The sequence below is a fragment of the Artibeus jamaicensis genome, unplaced genomic scaffold, assembly GCF_021234435.1.
Source record: "Artibeus jamaicensis isolate MK-2021 breed Jamaican fruit bat unplaced genomic scaffold, CSHL_Jam_final contig_585, whole genome shotgun sequence".
In the NCBI taxonomy this organism is placed as follows: domain Eukaryota; kingdom Metazoa; phylum Chordata; class Mammalia; order Chiroptera; family Phyllostomidae; genus Artibeus; species Artibeus jamaicensis.
Window position 1 is genome coordinate 4,720,872 of NW_026521894.1, and position 16,267 is coordinate 4,737,138.

Consider the following 16,267-nt stretch of genomic DNA (forward strand, 5'->3'; position numbering starts at 1 on the left):
ATTCCCAGTCAGGGCACATGCCTGGGTTGCAGGCCAGTTCCTGGCAGGGGACACACGAGAGGCAACCATACATTGATATTTCTCTCCCTCTCTCCTTCCCTTCTCCTCTAAAGATAAATAAATAAAATCTTTAAAAAATTAACCTTTAAAAAACAAAAGCGCGAAAGTAAAAGTATGTGATTATAAAAACTGCTTTAAAAGTCACTTATTTTTTACTTTTAGGTTCTGTCTTTAATTTTTTCTAACATAATGTAATTTATGTCTTTTTTAAAAATAGATTTTGTTGATTATGCCATTACAGTTGTTCTATTTCCCCCCTTCATTCTTTTCCACCCTACCCCAACCCTGTCCCCACCATTCCCCCCTTTAGTTTATGACCACATGTCTCAAGTTCTTTAGATTCTATATTTCCCATACTATTCTTGCCCTCCCCCTTATCTACTTTCTACCTCCTGTCTATGCTACTTATTTTCCGTACATTTCCCCCCCTTCTCCTTCTCCCACTCCCCTGTTGCTAACCCTCCATGTGATCTTTATTTCTATGGTTCACTCCTGATCTAGCTGTCCTCTTAGTTTGCTTTTGTTTTAGGTATGGTTCTTAATAACTGTGAGTTTGCTGTCCTTTCACTGTTCATCTTTTTTATCTTCTTTTTCTTAGATAAGTCCCTTTAACAATTCATATAGTAAGGACTTGGTGATGATGAACTCCTTGAATTTGATCTTATCTGAGAAGCACTTTATTTGCCCTTCCATTCTAAATGAAAGCTTTGCTGGATAGAGCAATCTTGGGTGGAGGTCCTTGTCTTTCATGACTTGGAATACTTCTTTCCAGCCCCTTCTTGCCTGTAAGATCTCTTTTGAGAAATCTGCTGACAGTCTGATGGGAACTCCTTTGTAGGTGACTGTCCCCTTATGTCTTGCTGCTTCTAGGATTCTCTCCTTCATTTTAATCTTGACTAATGTAATTATGATGTGCCTTGGTGTATTCCTCCTTGGGTCCAACTTCTTTGGGACTCTCTGAGCTTTCTAGATTTCCTGGAAGTCTATTTCCTTTGCCAGATGGGGGAAGTTCTCTTTAATTATTTGTTCAAATAAATTTTCCACTCGTGGCTGTTCTTCTTCCCCTTCTGGTACCCCTATAATTCGGATGTTGGAGCATTTAAAGATGTCCTGGAGGTTCCTAAGCCTCTCCTCCTTTTTTTGAATTCTTGTTTCTTCATTCTTTTCTGTTTGGTCATTTTTTTCTTCCTCTTGGTCCACTCCCTTGATTTGAGTCCCATTTTCCTTTCCATCACTATTGGTTTCCTGTGCATTTCCCTTAATTTCAATTAGTTTCACCTTCATATGTTTCTCTAATTAGTAAAAGTCACTTATTTTTTAAAAGCAATAACTGAGATATGAATTTTAACATTGAGAAAAATGTAAACATAAGATGAGCATTACACAGGATGGTGGCCATGAAAGTTGAAATCTGCTCAGGAGTATGGAACAACTCATCTGCTCAGTCAATTAGCCCTGAAAATGGATGGTGCTGGAGCATCGGACCCATACCCAGCCATTGCCAGCAGTTGATGGAGTGTGAGCATTGCTGATGAACATAGATACTAAAATCCTTAACAAAATATTGGCAAACCATATCCAGCAATACATTAAAAAGATCATACACCATGATCAAGTGGGATTCATCCCAGGGATGCAAGGATGGTGCAATATTTGCAAATCAATAAATGTAATATAACACATAAACAAAAGCAAGACAAAAATCACATGATCATATCAATATATGTGGGAAAAGCACTTGATAAGCTACAGCACCCATTTATGATAAAAACACTCAGCAAAATGGGAATAGAGGGAGCATTCCTCAACATAATAAAGGCCATATATGAGAGACCTACAGCCAATATCATAGTCAGTGGGCAAAAATTAAAATCTTTTCCACTGAGGTCAGGAACAAGTCAAGGTTGTCCACTTTCACCACTTCTATTCAACATAGTATTGGAAGTTTTAGCCACAGAAGTTGGACAAGAAAAGGAAGTAAAAGGCATGCAAATCGAAAAGGAGGAAACAAACCTGTCATTGTTTGCAGATGATATGATAATGTGCATAAAAAATTCTATAGACTCCGCCAAAAATTTGCTTGACCTAATAAATGAATTTGACAACACAACGGGCTATAAAGTCAATATCCAGAAATCAAAGACATTTTTGTATACTAACAATGAAACAGCAGAAGCAGAAACCACGGAAAAAATCCCACTTGATATAGCAACAAGAAAGACAAAATACCTAGGAATAAACCTAACCAAGGAGGTAAAAGACCTGTATTCAGGAAAACTACACAACACTGAAGAAAGAAATCAGGGAAGACACAAACAAATGGAAACATATACCATGTTTCATGGATTGGAAGGATTAATATCATCAAAATGTCCATACTACCCAAAGCAATTTACAGATTCAATGCAATATCTAATAAAGTACTAATGGCATATTTCACAGACATAGAACAAACACTTCAAAAATTTATATGGAGCCATAATGACCCCAAATACCTGCCGCAATTTTGAGAAAGAAGAGCAAAGTAGGAGGAATCACATTACCTGATACCAAACTCTACTATAAGGCCACTGTAATCAAAACAGCCTGGTACTGGCATAAAAACAGACGCATGGACCAGTGGAACAGAACAGAGAACTCAGAAGTAAACCCAAGTCTCTACAGTCAATTAATATTCAAAAAAGGGGGCAGCAACATAAAATGGAGTAAAAATAGCCTCTTCAACAAATGGTGTTGGGACAACTGGACGGCTATGTGCAAAAAAATGAAACTCCAGCACCAACTTACACCATACACAAAAATAAATTCAAGGTGGATAAAAGATTTAAATATAAGTTGTGACACCATTAAAGTCCTAGAGGAGAACATAGGCCAAAAAATCTCAGATATTTCACACAGTAGTATTTTCACTGATATGTCCCCTAGAGCAAGGGACATAAAGGAAAGAATAAGCAAATGGGATCTCATCAAAATAAAAAGCTTCTGCATGACTAAAGAAAACAGTATTAAAATAACAAGAGAACCAACCATATGAGAAAACATATTTGCCAATGATACCACAGACAAGGGTTTAATCTCCAAAATATATAAAGAACTCACATGACTCTAAGAGAAGCAACCCAATTAAAAAATGGACAAAGGACTTGAACAGATACTTCTCCAAGGAGGACATACAGAGGGGCCAGAGACTTATGAAAAGATGCTCAATATTGCTAGCTATCAGAGAGATGGAAATTAAAACCACAATGAGACACCCACTTCACACAGGTCAGAATGGCCATCATAAATGATGCAATAAACAACAAGTGTTGGAGAGGCTGTGAAGAAAAGGGAACCCTAGTGCATGGTTGGTGGGATTGCAGACTGGAGCAACTACTATGGAAAACAGTATGGAATTCCCTCAGAAAAGTAAAAATGGGCCTGCCTTTTGACCTAGGAATTCCACTACTGGGATTATACCCTAAAAACCCTGAAACACTAATTCAAAAGAACCCATGCATCCCAATGTTCATAGCAGCACAATTTACAATAGCCAAGTGCTATTGTAACTTAGCACTTAGGTGCCCATCAGTAAATGAATGGATCAAAAAAACTATAGTACATTTACATGATGGAATACTATGCAGCAGAAAGAAAAATGACCCTGTACCCTAATTACATAGCAAGGTTTCTTTTACATGCTGTTGAAACTTGGCACCATGACCTTAAATTTCTAACTATTGCCTTTTCCTGGCATCATCTCCAGAAAATAACATACAATGCTCATCTGCTGTGACTTTATTCCATGACCTACAGACTGTGTTTTCACTCTTGTTTGTTGCTTGCACATCCTTTTGTACAACTAACTACATGTCTGTTCAGTACTTAGGAATCTGTGAGGCCTCTGGGCCTTGGTCAATCCCATCTTGAACTCCAACAAAAATGAGTATCTCATATACCATCTGAATGGTACTATCATGCAGGATCCTTGTCCAGACAAGTTAAATCATCCATTTACTCATTCGTAAGCACTTATTTGTTAGGTTAGGAGATCATCTACAATTTGTTAGGCCCTGTGATTATAAAGTCAAAGAAGTAATGATCCCTTTCCTTAAAGAATGTAGAGCTTGCTCTGGCTGGTGAATTGAGAGCAGGCCTGCGAATCAAAGAATCATGGTTCGATTCCTAGTTGGGGCACATGCCTGGGTTGCAGCCAGTTCCCGGCAGGGAATGCACGAGAGGCAAACATACACTGATATTTCTCTCCCTCTCTCCTTCCCTTTCCCTCTAAAGATAAATAAATAAAAAAATCTTAAAAAAAAAGAGAGAACGTAGAGCTTCCAGGACAAATATAGTAACTACACCACAGCACCCTGTCAGGATTTTGACAGGGCAATGCAGAGTCCCAGGGAAGTAAAAAGGAAGGGGCCTTCACTGGGAATATGTGAAGGGGACAAAACACTGGAATGTGAATATTGAATAGTTTTAAAGTAAAAGTAGGCATTAGCTAAGTGGGAAGGATGGGAGAAAGGCATTTCCAGGTAGAAGAAATGGGAGGCTCAATGTCACAAAGGTATGAAACACCTTGGTGGGTTCTTAGAACTACAGGGGTTATAGTGTGAATTGCACTTAAAGTGGGGGTGGTGAATGAGGCTGGGGAGGTGTGTCAGGAAGCAGACAGGGAAAGACCTTGTATATTAAACTACAGTTTAACCAATTTTAGCACAGTCAGTTCTCATTCGCAGTAGCTATGGTTTATAAAGTTGCTGCCAACACTGAATGAGCAAATACTGAGCTATTGATCCTAGGTTCCTGTCTGCCTTTGGTCACATTTCATCAATGGATCAATATATAACTTTGTTTAATGTGTGTTTATATTTAAAGACACCATATTTAAAATACATTGTTGATTCATCAATATTGAACTTGTGGCCAGCATCACTTATACCTATGTCTGAACAAAGCTTATCTAATGCATATATTTTCCCCATTAGACATTACACTTTCTTGCACTTTGGAACAATAGACAGCATTTCAGCACTTGAAAACTTTTTTAAAAAAGTAAACTATTTTTTTAAAAAGCTAAAAATGTGGCACTAAATAAGCTACAAAAAAGAAACATGTTTGTAGTAAAAGAGCTAAAACAAGATGGCAGAGCATCATTACCTCATTCATCCTTCAGCTAGAAATGTGTGATTTTGGGCAACTGTAAATTCTCACTGTTTGTGAATGTCCATCATTGACCATGAGAGCACCATGAGTATGGATTTTGATGTTACAAATAAATTGTAGGTAGTAAGTGAATGTGCAAATTTTACCAACACAGTGACTTAGGGAAATGGTAAGATCTCAAAAGTCAAAACACCCAAATGATTGCATCACCTCAGGCTCCGAGGGCATTCCTGAGCCCACTTCATGTGACTAACACGACTTATCACAAAAAATGGTAAAATGATGAAGTAAATATAGACACATAAACTGTTTAACTTCACTATCTGGCTACACTATAACTTGCCCATGATTTTTCATCTTGCTTGTGATAGAGACAAAGGGAATAAAGAACATTATATTTTGGATTTCAGGTATGTTATGATTCTTTTTTGAGTCACATGATCCAAAGAATAATCCAATTCTTTAATAAATCCTATTTGATTTGCCCTGCTGCTTTTAAGGTGTTTATTAATTTGAACAATAAGACTTTTGTAAATGAAATCAAGTTGATATTTCTGCATTTATTTAAAAAAATACATGATCCTGCACTGGCTGGGTAGCTCAGTTAGTTGGAGCATTGTCCAGTACACTGAAAGGTTACAGATTTGATCCCTGGTCTGGCCACACACAGCTCATAGGAGGTAACCAATGGATTTTTCTCTCCCACATTTATGTTTCTTTCTGTCTCCCTTCCTCTCTCTCTAGAATCAATGGATATATGCTCAGGAGAGGATTAGAAAAAAAATACATGATCCTTTTTAAGATTTTATTTATTTGTTTTTAGAAAAAGGGAAAGGGAGGGAGAAAGAGAGGGAGAGAACATTGATTTGTGAGAGAGACATCAATCGGTTGCCTCTCCCACACCCCCAACCATGCACCTGGACCATAACACACGCTTCTGCCCTGACTGTGAATCATACCTGTGACCTTCTGGTTTGCAGGTTGATGCCCAACCCACTGAACCACACTAGTCAGGACCATGATTCCCTCCCCCAACCTTTTTTTTTCTTCATTCTGTATTTAATAGTTTAATTTAATCATTGCAAACAGAAAATTAGTATGGGTCCCCATCCAATTGTACCTTAAAGATTTTAGTTCTTAAGGTGAATATGTCTAGAAGATAAAGTATACAGATCTTTGGGTAAAAAAGGAAGAGATACATCTGGGGACATGACCTTACCCAATGGCTGGGTCTGTCTAGGGTAATGAATTCAGTTACTTCATCCCAAATCTAATTCTTTTCCCCAAGTACATTTTCATGGACTATAGGTGTTACAAAGGAAGATTAAGAGGAGAATCTCATCTGTCAACTAAACACGTTCTCCAAGATTAGATATGTTTGAAAGTGAAGTGGTACTATAGATAATATAAGAGTAACTCATATTTATACTGTATTATCTTTTAACTATCATTTGCTTGTTATTGTGAATGCACAGTCTATTTTTGTGATTCTTCCACTTGAATTCTTTGATAAATTAAGAACAAGAATTTAAATGACTAGATAGATTTTGTTGGTGAAGGGGAAATCTACTACTTCCTAATGGTATTTGTTTTACGTGGGGAAAGGGACTCTGTTAATATTACACTAAGGTGGGATAGTAAAACTAAAATAAAGCCAGATAACACTGTTACTGAGGGACAGTATTAGGTTTGTCTGGGAAGCCCATCCTGATCAATTTGGCACCAAAAAAGAGTTTCTTTATCTGAGTTTCCTGCATCTTTGATTTGGTCACAGGACACCGATTTACAGTGATTCTGAGTATCCCTCTTACAATTGTACATTGAAAATATAGGATAACATTAAAGTTTTATATCCACTTTCACAATTCAGTGCCTAAAAATATACCATGTCAACCTTTTTAGATTTTTCTTCTAAGAATGTCCTTAACATAGTACAATTTGTTTCTGGTTCACAGGAGTGACATATAGCAAACTCACTTTTGACTTAGACTTACATTATGGCCCATGTTGGTTGGTAGACTGTGCGATAGGACAGATTAAAACTTCATTCCCAATAGAGCATTTATTTTAGATGTTGATAATGTAGATTGAATAATTTCCTTATAAAAATATTATATATTCACTCATTTAAAAATTTTGATTCCAGATGAATATTTCCAAACATGTCATCTATAAATATGCCTTAAAATACTGCTCTGATTTCTTCTTTATTCTCCCAACAAATGCATCACTTATAATTCTTTTCATAGAGATAATCATCTAAAGAGCTTTCTGAAAGGTGGCAAAACTAGAAAGCAAATTAGTTTTATGATTTCAAAGAATGAGCTGACTATTCATTTATTGTAATGTTTTCAGACTCCTTTGGAACTCTCAAAGGAAGAATAATGGTCCCGTATTGTGCTATAAGGTTTCCTTTATGGGCAGAGTAAGCCATCTAATCTTGACAGGCTCAATTGTTTTTGATTTTCTGCCATGGATATCCATCACAGAAATAGAAGTTGTGATTAATAGCATTTTGTACACTAACCAAAAGCATTTATAATGTATACCTGGAAAATATTCCAAAATGGAGGATAATGTTAAAGTTTCAAAACTTTCAACAACTAAAAAATCAATATCAGTTGAGGAGAGAAAGGTATAAATGTATTTTTAGAAGAAATAAAAAAATACTTTTTTAGATTTTCATTAATTTTAAGGAGATAGTGGAAGAAAAAGAAACTTTTCAGAGAAGTGATGGGAAATATTTTTCCTATTTTAAAATGAAAATTATTCCAGGAATTTATTTATCATATAGGTGTTCAAAACATGTAGAAGATTCTCTTAAATCAAATAGATTATTGTAAATGTTTTATTAGTTAAAAAGAACCACTTCCATTTATTTTCTGCCATCAAGCTAAAAATTCTAGAATAGTGGTGGCAGCAATATAGAGTCAGTACTATAGACTTAGAAAAACAGTGGTACCCCAAAATTGATTCTATATTTTAGTAATTACAGGGAGTCACCTTTCCTCTCATCATATATAAAGCCATGAGACAAAAGCGCAGCTGAGAGGAGAGGTGATGTGCTAAAAATGGTCCTAAAGCAGACCTGCACACAGGTTAGCTTTGGGGAGTATTCTTGCACACATTATCAGCCTACAAATTTTCAGCCTGGAAAATTTGCTAGATGGATGTAATCCTAGAAGTGGAATTGCTGGGTCAAAAGGCATATTCATTTTTAGTTTTCTGAGAAAATTCCAAACCGTTTTCCATAGTGGCTGTACCAGTCTGCAATCCCACCAACAGAAAACTAGGGTCCCCTTTTCTCCACAACCTCTCCAACACTTGTTGTTTGTTGCATTGTTTATGATGGCCATTATGACCTGTGTGAAGTGGTATCTCATTGTGGTTTTAATTTGCATCTCTCTGATAGCTAGTGATATTGAGTATCTTTTCATGTGTCTCTGGATCCTCTGTATGTCCTCCTTGGAGAAGTGTCTGTTCAAGTCCTTTGTCCACTTTTTAATTGGGTTTCTTTTCTTCTTAGAGTGAAGTCGTGAATATGCCTTTTGATGCAGCAATTCCACTGCTAAGTTTATATCCTAAGAACCCTGAAACACCAATCCAAAAGAACTTATGCACCCCAATGTTCACAGCAGGATAATTTACAATAGCCAAGAGTTGGAAGCAACCTAGGTGCCCAACAGTAAATGAATGGATCTGAAAACTATGGAACATTTACACAATGGAATTCTATGCAGCAGAAAAAAAGAAGGGACTCCTACCCTTTGCAACAGCATGGGTAGAACTGGAAAGCATTATGCTCAGTGAAATAATCCAGGCAGTGAAAGACAAATACCATATGATCTCACTTTTAACAGGAACCTAAACAACAAAACAAACAAGCAAGCAAAATATAACCAAAGACACTGAAATAGAGAACAGGCTGACAGTGACCAGGGGAGAGGGGGGGGAATTTCAGGGGAAAAGGGGAAGGATTTACAGGAACTAGTATAAAGGACACATGGACAACAACTAAGGGGAGTGGAAATGGGAGGGAGGTGGGTAGCACTGGGGGTGGGGTGGGCTGGGATGGGAGTAAAAGACAGAAAACTGTACTTGAACAATAATTAAATAAATAGGAAAAAAAGAAAATTTGCTAGATGGATATATGTGGAAAGGCTAAAGAAAATGGAGCTATTATCGTAGAAAGCATACATTGTCATTCATTAATTCAATTACGCATTTATTTATTCAGTCAACAAATATTTGAATTTCAGTAACTGGAAAGGCATGGGGGTTAAGTGAGTAAGGAATGACCTCTGCACTCATAGAGCAGAAGAAAATTAACTTTTGTTGAGGGGAAACTATGGTCAGATGCTTTCATCTTATATCAACTTTATGAAGTAGATAGTTTTACCATTCCTCCTTTTATATCTGACGAAGCTGAGCCTCACAGGTGTTTAACAGGTTGCTCAAAGTCACACAAATAGTAAGTGGCAGAATTAGACCTCCAAACCCACTTTGACTCCAAAGTCCACTACACTATGGCGCTTGTAATCTAGTTGGAAAGATGGAAACCTACCCAATAACTTTTGATCCAGATAAGAAACTGTGATAAATACTAAGGCAGAGGTAGATGGGTCATGCTATGGGAGCACAGAGAAGAAAGCTGTTCATCTGTTAGTCTGTAGATCACCTCTAGGAAAGCTTCAGAGAGAAGGTGACATTTGAGCTTGGCCTTGAAGATAAATGGAGAACAGTATTATAGGTAGAGGCATAAAAGTGCATTGCAGGTTGAAGAAACAGCTTATAGTTCTGCAGGGATGGGAAGCTGTTTCTCACACTTGTGTTCACTATGCTGTTTTGAGTTTTAGAATATTGGTGCTGTATATGAACAATGCCATGGTCAGCAGTCTTTACAATACAATGAGTCTCAGTAGCTCTGGAGTTAGGATACAGGCTTTGAATCTAGGCTCTGCCACTTCCCAGTTATGGGGACTGTGGAAAGTAATTTATGCTTTCTTTGATTAAATGGGATAAGCATCATGAGGCCGTTTTAAGGAGATTATGAGTAGATGTAAACTGCTTAGCATAGTAGTATATGAGCACATGGCCTGGACTCACTAACTTGGCTATTAGGAATACCACATCACAGTAATATGTGAGGATTTCCCAAGAGCATTAAGTTATTGCAGGATTCTCTTGGTTGCTATTTGCACCATATCATTGTTTGAAGATAACTGACTCAACTGTTATATTCAAGACACAGTTTTGGTAACATTCTCTTTCTTTTCTACTGGCTCGCTGTTTTGTTAGGCCTCTTCTACTCTCAAAAAATAATCTTCTATACTGTATTGCAGCACCCACTTGACTTAATGTACAATTTAGAAGATACCACAGAATAATGTATATGTTTAGTTTAGCAAAAACATATTTTACCCATTCAACTTTGGTAGCACATATGGAGAGGGGTACATAACGCGGCTTAGCCTAGTGATTGTGAACCAACTGTAGAGGGTAGGTTACATTGATGGTGGTGTGGAGTATAAGGAAAGGAAGAGAGTGGTAGGAGAAGTCAACGGGGTCACAGTCAGATTGCAAAGGAACTTGAATGCTATGTTGAAGGGTTTGGTCTCGATCCTGCAGAAATGGAAAGCCATGGAAAAAATGACAGTAGGTGAGTGGACTGAGCTGTATCCCCCTCAAATACCCATGTTGAAGCCCTAACCTCCTAGTGTAACTGTATTTGGAGGTAATAAGGTTAAATGAACTTATCAAGGTTCATTCAAGAACCTTGATATAAGACCAGTGTCCTTATAAGTCCTAATATAAGACCAGTGTCCTTATAAGAAGAGAAAGAGATACCACAGCCTTCCTTCTGCCATGTCAGGTCACAGGGACAAGGTGGCCACCTACAAGCCAGGCAGAGAGGCTTCATCAGAAACCAACTCTGATGGCATTTTGATCTCAGACTTCCAGCCTCCAGAACTACGAGAAAACAAAATTGTTTCATTTAAGCTACTCACTCTGTGGTATTTTGTTATGGTACCCCAACAGACTAATATAGTAGGAGAGCAGCATAATTGGACTTGGGATTTAGGAAGAGAACTAGTGCAGGGTGCAGAATTGCTCTGCATATTTTGTCTGGTCAACTCTATACATTCTTTGAAATCAACTCCTTTGAGAAGAGTTCTTGATTTTTTTAAGCTTGATTTATTGACCTTCAGTATGTTCCCATAATATCATGTGCATACATCTATCATAATAATATATCACAGTTCTTGACTTTAATTGGCTATCTCCTCCACTAAGTTGTAAACTCCTTGAGATCAGGAACCACATTTTATCTTTGCATTCCCAGCATCTAATACAGCATTTGACACAGAGCAGGTTCTCAATAAATATCCGAGGAATTAAGCAGTTTATAAGTTTATTGGGGAACCTGAGGCAAAGCAACCGGTTCTAAGATTGCTGATATAATTGCCCATTGGCAAAACATCCACCTGCAATTCACGCCATATTGTCTTATCTGTCTGACAAAAGATAAAAAATTTGATAATAGTTTACCTCTAATCTTTCATTTCTAATCCCTTCCAAAAATAAAATTAAATGAAACTTAAACTCCAAAGTACTGAAGAAGTTCCTTTATAATGATTTTTGCCTCACTGAAAATTAGGCTCCTTTCCTCCCTTTAAGTCCTAGCATAAATATACAGCACCTAATACCCTCTTAAGAGAAGAAAATGCTGACTATTTTTCATTACCTAATTTGTTTGGAGGAATCACCAATAGTCCACAAAGTAAATTAATGTAATCAGCAAACTCAAATGCATTGTTCTGTAATTTATGCAGAATTCCCAATAAGTCTTTCAGAGTTTGCCAATATGTGCTATGATTAAAGATATTTAGGCCAAAGTGAACCCTCTGTCTTTGCCTTCATAGTGCAGGAACAGTCACAGAAATGGAATTTCTCCATTAACCCACAAAACATTTCTATAAATCACTGCATTAATTGCCGAGTTAAAGGCTGTGGCTGCATCACGAAAAGCAAACAAAGGATATTGCCAAAACAGACATATTCAGTTGATTTGATACCACCAATATGTTTAATTTCAGCCCTGCATGAAAATGGTTCTAGATGACAGACTTATTCCTCCCATCATTTAATTTTGACCTATTAAGATGGTCAATTATATTCAACTTTTCCTGATCTTATAATATTTCTGTTCTTAGAACATTGTGTATGGTTTGGGGCCTTATTGGATAGACAGTATGTGAATTCATTTTTCTGCATTTCCCTTTGATTCTGTTTTTCTATATATCCTTGGGCTTTTGAAGAGACTGAGAACAGCCAAGGTTTAATAGAATTTCTTAATCTTCAATTAAAACTCTAATAAAGGTTTTCCATTTGTTCAAGCAAACATACCAGAAATAGAAAATTTTTATATACATATATTTAAAAAAATAATTAGGATTATTTAGAAAAGTTTACTGAAAATCATATGACCTTCTGAAATGTTGGCCTACCTTTTGGAGATACTTTTCTTTCTCCTCAATCTTTAGGGTTTCAGCAATATCATCTGTAGCCTCTAAAGAAAATAAAGTCAAATTCAATCTGGAATAATTTTATAATGATTTTACAATAATATTTATATAAAATTGCATAAAGATTAAAAGTGCAAAAGTAAACATAAATACAGTAGAAAGGTAAACATGAATACATACTGTCTTAAAACTTTATAAACCAGATTCATAAACAATTGGAGGTGGAATTAATTAGCTATGGCTGCAGGGAACCTCTAATCTTTTTAGAAGATTAAGTAAGTCTGAGTCCAGAGACAAGAAAAGGTCTCTAAAGAGAACATATTTGCAGTATCAGAGATTCCAGTTTCCACATTCCTATTCAACAGGCTATAGGAATTTAGACGTTTCCCTCCAGATAAATAGGGCAGTTCCTGAAGCAGGGTTTTGGTATGCAATTCAGAAAGTTGTGCCAAAGTGTAAAGTTGTATCCTTATACTTACTATCCATTTTCTGAAGAATCTCAGAGTCAGGATGTTGAAGACATAAAACTTGGTACTTACTGTTTTTCTCAAGGAAAGAAGACTGCAAGTAACTTTTCTCTAAAAATTACAAAAGAATAGAAATAATTGGGAAACCATAGCATTAAAAGTATTTAAGCTTTTTATACCTATAAAAATTACATAGTAAAGGTTTTCATATCTTAGGCCTTACTAAAATCTTACAGGACAGGGAAGATTTTGGTTCCTAATGTTGACTCTGCCTTCAACTTTCTCCAGGGATTGCACGTTTGAACTCAATTATGTAAAGAATTATTCTTAATATCCTTTAAACCAAGATATAACATTTCCCCAGATTATTCCAAACCCTTTGGCCAAATAGATGCATTGCCTAAGGGATACTGTGAGATGTACTTTTAGATGTAACAAAGATTTTGAGTAGAAAGATTGCTGAGAAGTTTGAAGAATTATTTATATAGGGTTTTACACATTTCAAATGAAAGATTCTTATTTTAAAGTTAGGTTTTACAGATAAATGAATAAAGAAGATGTGATACACATATACAATGGGATATTAGACATAAAAAAGAATGAAGTCTTGCCATTTGTGACAACATGGGTGGACCTGGAGGGTATTATGCTAAGTGAGATAAGTGAGACAAATCAGAGACAAATACCATGTGACTTCATTTACATATAGTCAATAGTATTGTAACAAGTATACGCATGGGCACTAAACTTATGGGGGGAACACTTCATAGGCTATATAAATGTCTAATCACGATGTTATACATCTGTAACTAATATAATTTTGAATGTCATCTGTAACTGGAAAAAAACATTTAAGAGAATTATGTTTGGCAGTTTCTCTTGGAAAGAAGGGCTCTAGTATCTTCAGTGTTATTCACGGTGGAGGCAGAAATGATCACCTGGAGGCAGCTACTCACCAGCCTCACTGGTCTTGGAGACCCCGGCCACCGGCAGACGCTGAGTGCTGCCTCCAGACACCAACTGGGATTCATTAGGAGGGTACATTGAAGCTGTGATCCAAAATTGCTTGGCCAAGTTCATGTCCTGTTCTGAAGAGCCGCTGAACACCAGTAGTCCCTGGGGACAAATTTCATAGGCCTCCTTTCCACTGCTAGGGCTTGCTCTCGGCTTCGTTTCCATGGCAACTCAGGACGCTTCAACAAGCTCCCCGGCCCCTCTACCAGCCCCGCCCCTCGGAGAACGGTCAAGTTGGCGACTGCCGGGCCAGAAGCCTTCAGTTTATTCCATACATGTTGGGGTCCATCGGGCGTTGTGGGCTCTCTGAAGCCCACTTCTGCAGTGATCACAGGCTTCGAGACCAGCCTTAGCCTTGGAGTCCGGATATGGGAGTCAAAACACCAATTTGGGGGCGTGTCTTGTCTTGTTGGAGTCAGCGGGGAAGCACCTCAGCTCTCTCTCAGTTAATCTTCTATCTGCCTCCTCATTCTCTAGCTTCCAACCCCCCAGAAGATACGAGTAAAGCTTTCAGTCCTTAGCCCCACCGCCCCAATCCCCCATCCACACTCGATTGCCGTAGCTCAGCACCCCTTAAAGGGAAATTCTGGGTCAGCTTTGCTTGGAGAATTAAATAAGGCAGTTAGCATCCTATTGGGGAGCCAGAGGTCTGAACCTGACCGATGGGTACCCATGTATATAGTTTTTGTTATAACTGCCCCCCCCAGGCCCAATCCTTTAAGACAAATCTTAGGAAAGAAGCTGGATTTATATTACACTGCGTTTATCAGTGGGCCCCACTGAGAGCTGCCTAGGCTGCAACAGTGTGAATGATTGCTTGAAAGAAGGGGTACATCTGATAAGCGGACTGAATCCCTCCGTGAAAAATATTTTAAGAAAAAAATTGTTAATTCAGTCTTTTAACCATTTCAGTGATAGGGAAGTTGTAATTTCTGTGACAGGAATTGCGATGATCCTCATAACTTAGGAAATGAACACATGCTAATAACCCACAGTTTGTGATGTTATGCCATTTTATTCTTTCAAAATATTAATAAAGTCTCACAGAAAAGTACTGCAAAAGTTGATAATCACAAGTCTATACAATGACAGAGATCAGGTAAGGGGAAAACCTGATTCCCCAATTTACCTGAAACTTTTCTAGCTAAGAGTCTGAAGAAATACTAAAAAAGTACATATAAAAGTACATATATATTACAAACGTTGTATGTTTAGCAACTAATAGGTTGATTCTTTTTTTAGCTGAGCTATTGGTAAAATAGGCATTGGTTAATACTAGTATGTTTTAATCCCGTCTCCCTCAAACACACTGCTGTGCACAAGTTCATCTGGATGAATTCTCAAATCTTTTTACCTGGCCGTGTGGTTAGTGATTGGTTCTATTAGCAATCAGCTAACTACACTGCCTAGTAACTAGACTCACAGAATAAAGTTTACTTTCGCCACAAACCGCAGTCTGAAGTAGGTGCCCCATACATTGCGCTATGTCGATCGTTGATTCCGCTATAGCTCACGTCGGTTGGTGGGTTTGTGAGTGCCCTACTAAACAGTGAAAAGAGGCAAAATGAATCACAGCTATACAGCATTAAACGTTACAGAGGGGGCTCCTCCCCTCGGTTTTAAAGTCTGTATCTCACAATTAAAGCCGTTAATCTCCCCTATTTCGCTTTCCTTAACGCGGGATTGCACAATCTTGCGTTTGCTCCTAGAGAGGGGCGGTTGAAACGCGTCGGGAAGCAGCAGCGCGCCGAACGCGCAGCGGTTCACTCGCGCTCCGACCGCGCGCCGCCGCCTCGGGTCTCGAAGCGCAGCGTTCGGCTCCCAAACGCTCCAGGTGGGCCGTTTGCGGCCCAGGGCGGCGTCCTCCTCCCGGCGGGGCTGCGGGTGAGGCCGTGCCTTGTTTTGATGGCAGTGGAGTTAGTGATTGCAAGTACTAGAGTACAATCAGCTAATTACACTGCCTACAAACCGAGCACCGGGCGCCCGGGGGCGGCAGCTCCCGGACGGTGCGCAGAGCCGACGCGGAGTCCTCCTCTGCGGGCCGGGGTA

General features: G+C 38.1%; 1 protein-coding gene across 3 annotated transcripts in view; it reads right to left on the bottom strand.

The window, feature by feature from the left end:
• Nucleotides 1-14,383, bottom strand: part of HOATZ (HOATZ cilia and flagella associated protein) — a 37,917-nt gene extending 23,534 nt beyond the window's left edge. For 2 of the 3 annotated variants that reach the window (XM_053670474.1, XM_053670475.1), the window contains exons 1-3: nt 14,161-14,383; nt 13,277-13,315; nt 12,720-12,781 (exon numbers count right to left, since the gene is read on the bottom strand). In XM_053670474.1, the coding sequence (XP_053526449.1) occupies nt 12,720-12,781; nt 13,277-13,315; nt 14,161-14,383 (324 nt within the window). Of the gene's footprint in view, nt 1-12,719; nt 12,782-13,216; nt 13,316-14,160 lie in introns of all 3 variants that reach the window. The other variant, XM_053670473.1, reaches the window with a different exon arrangement.
• Nucleotides 14,384-16,267: the final 1,884 nt, after the last annotated feature.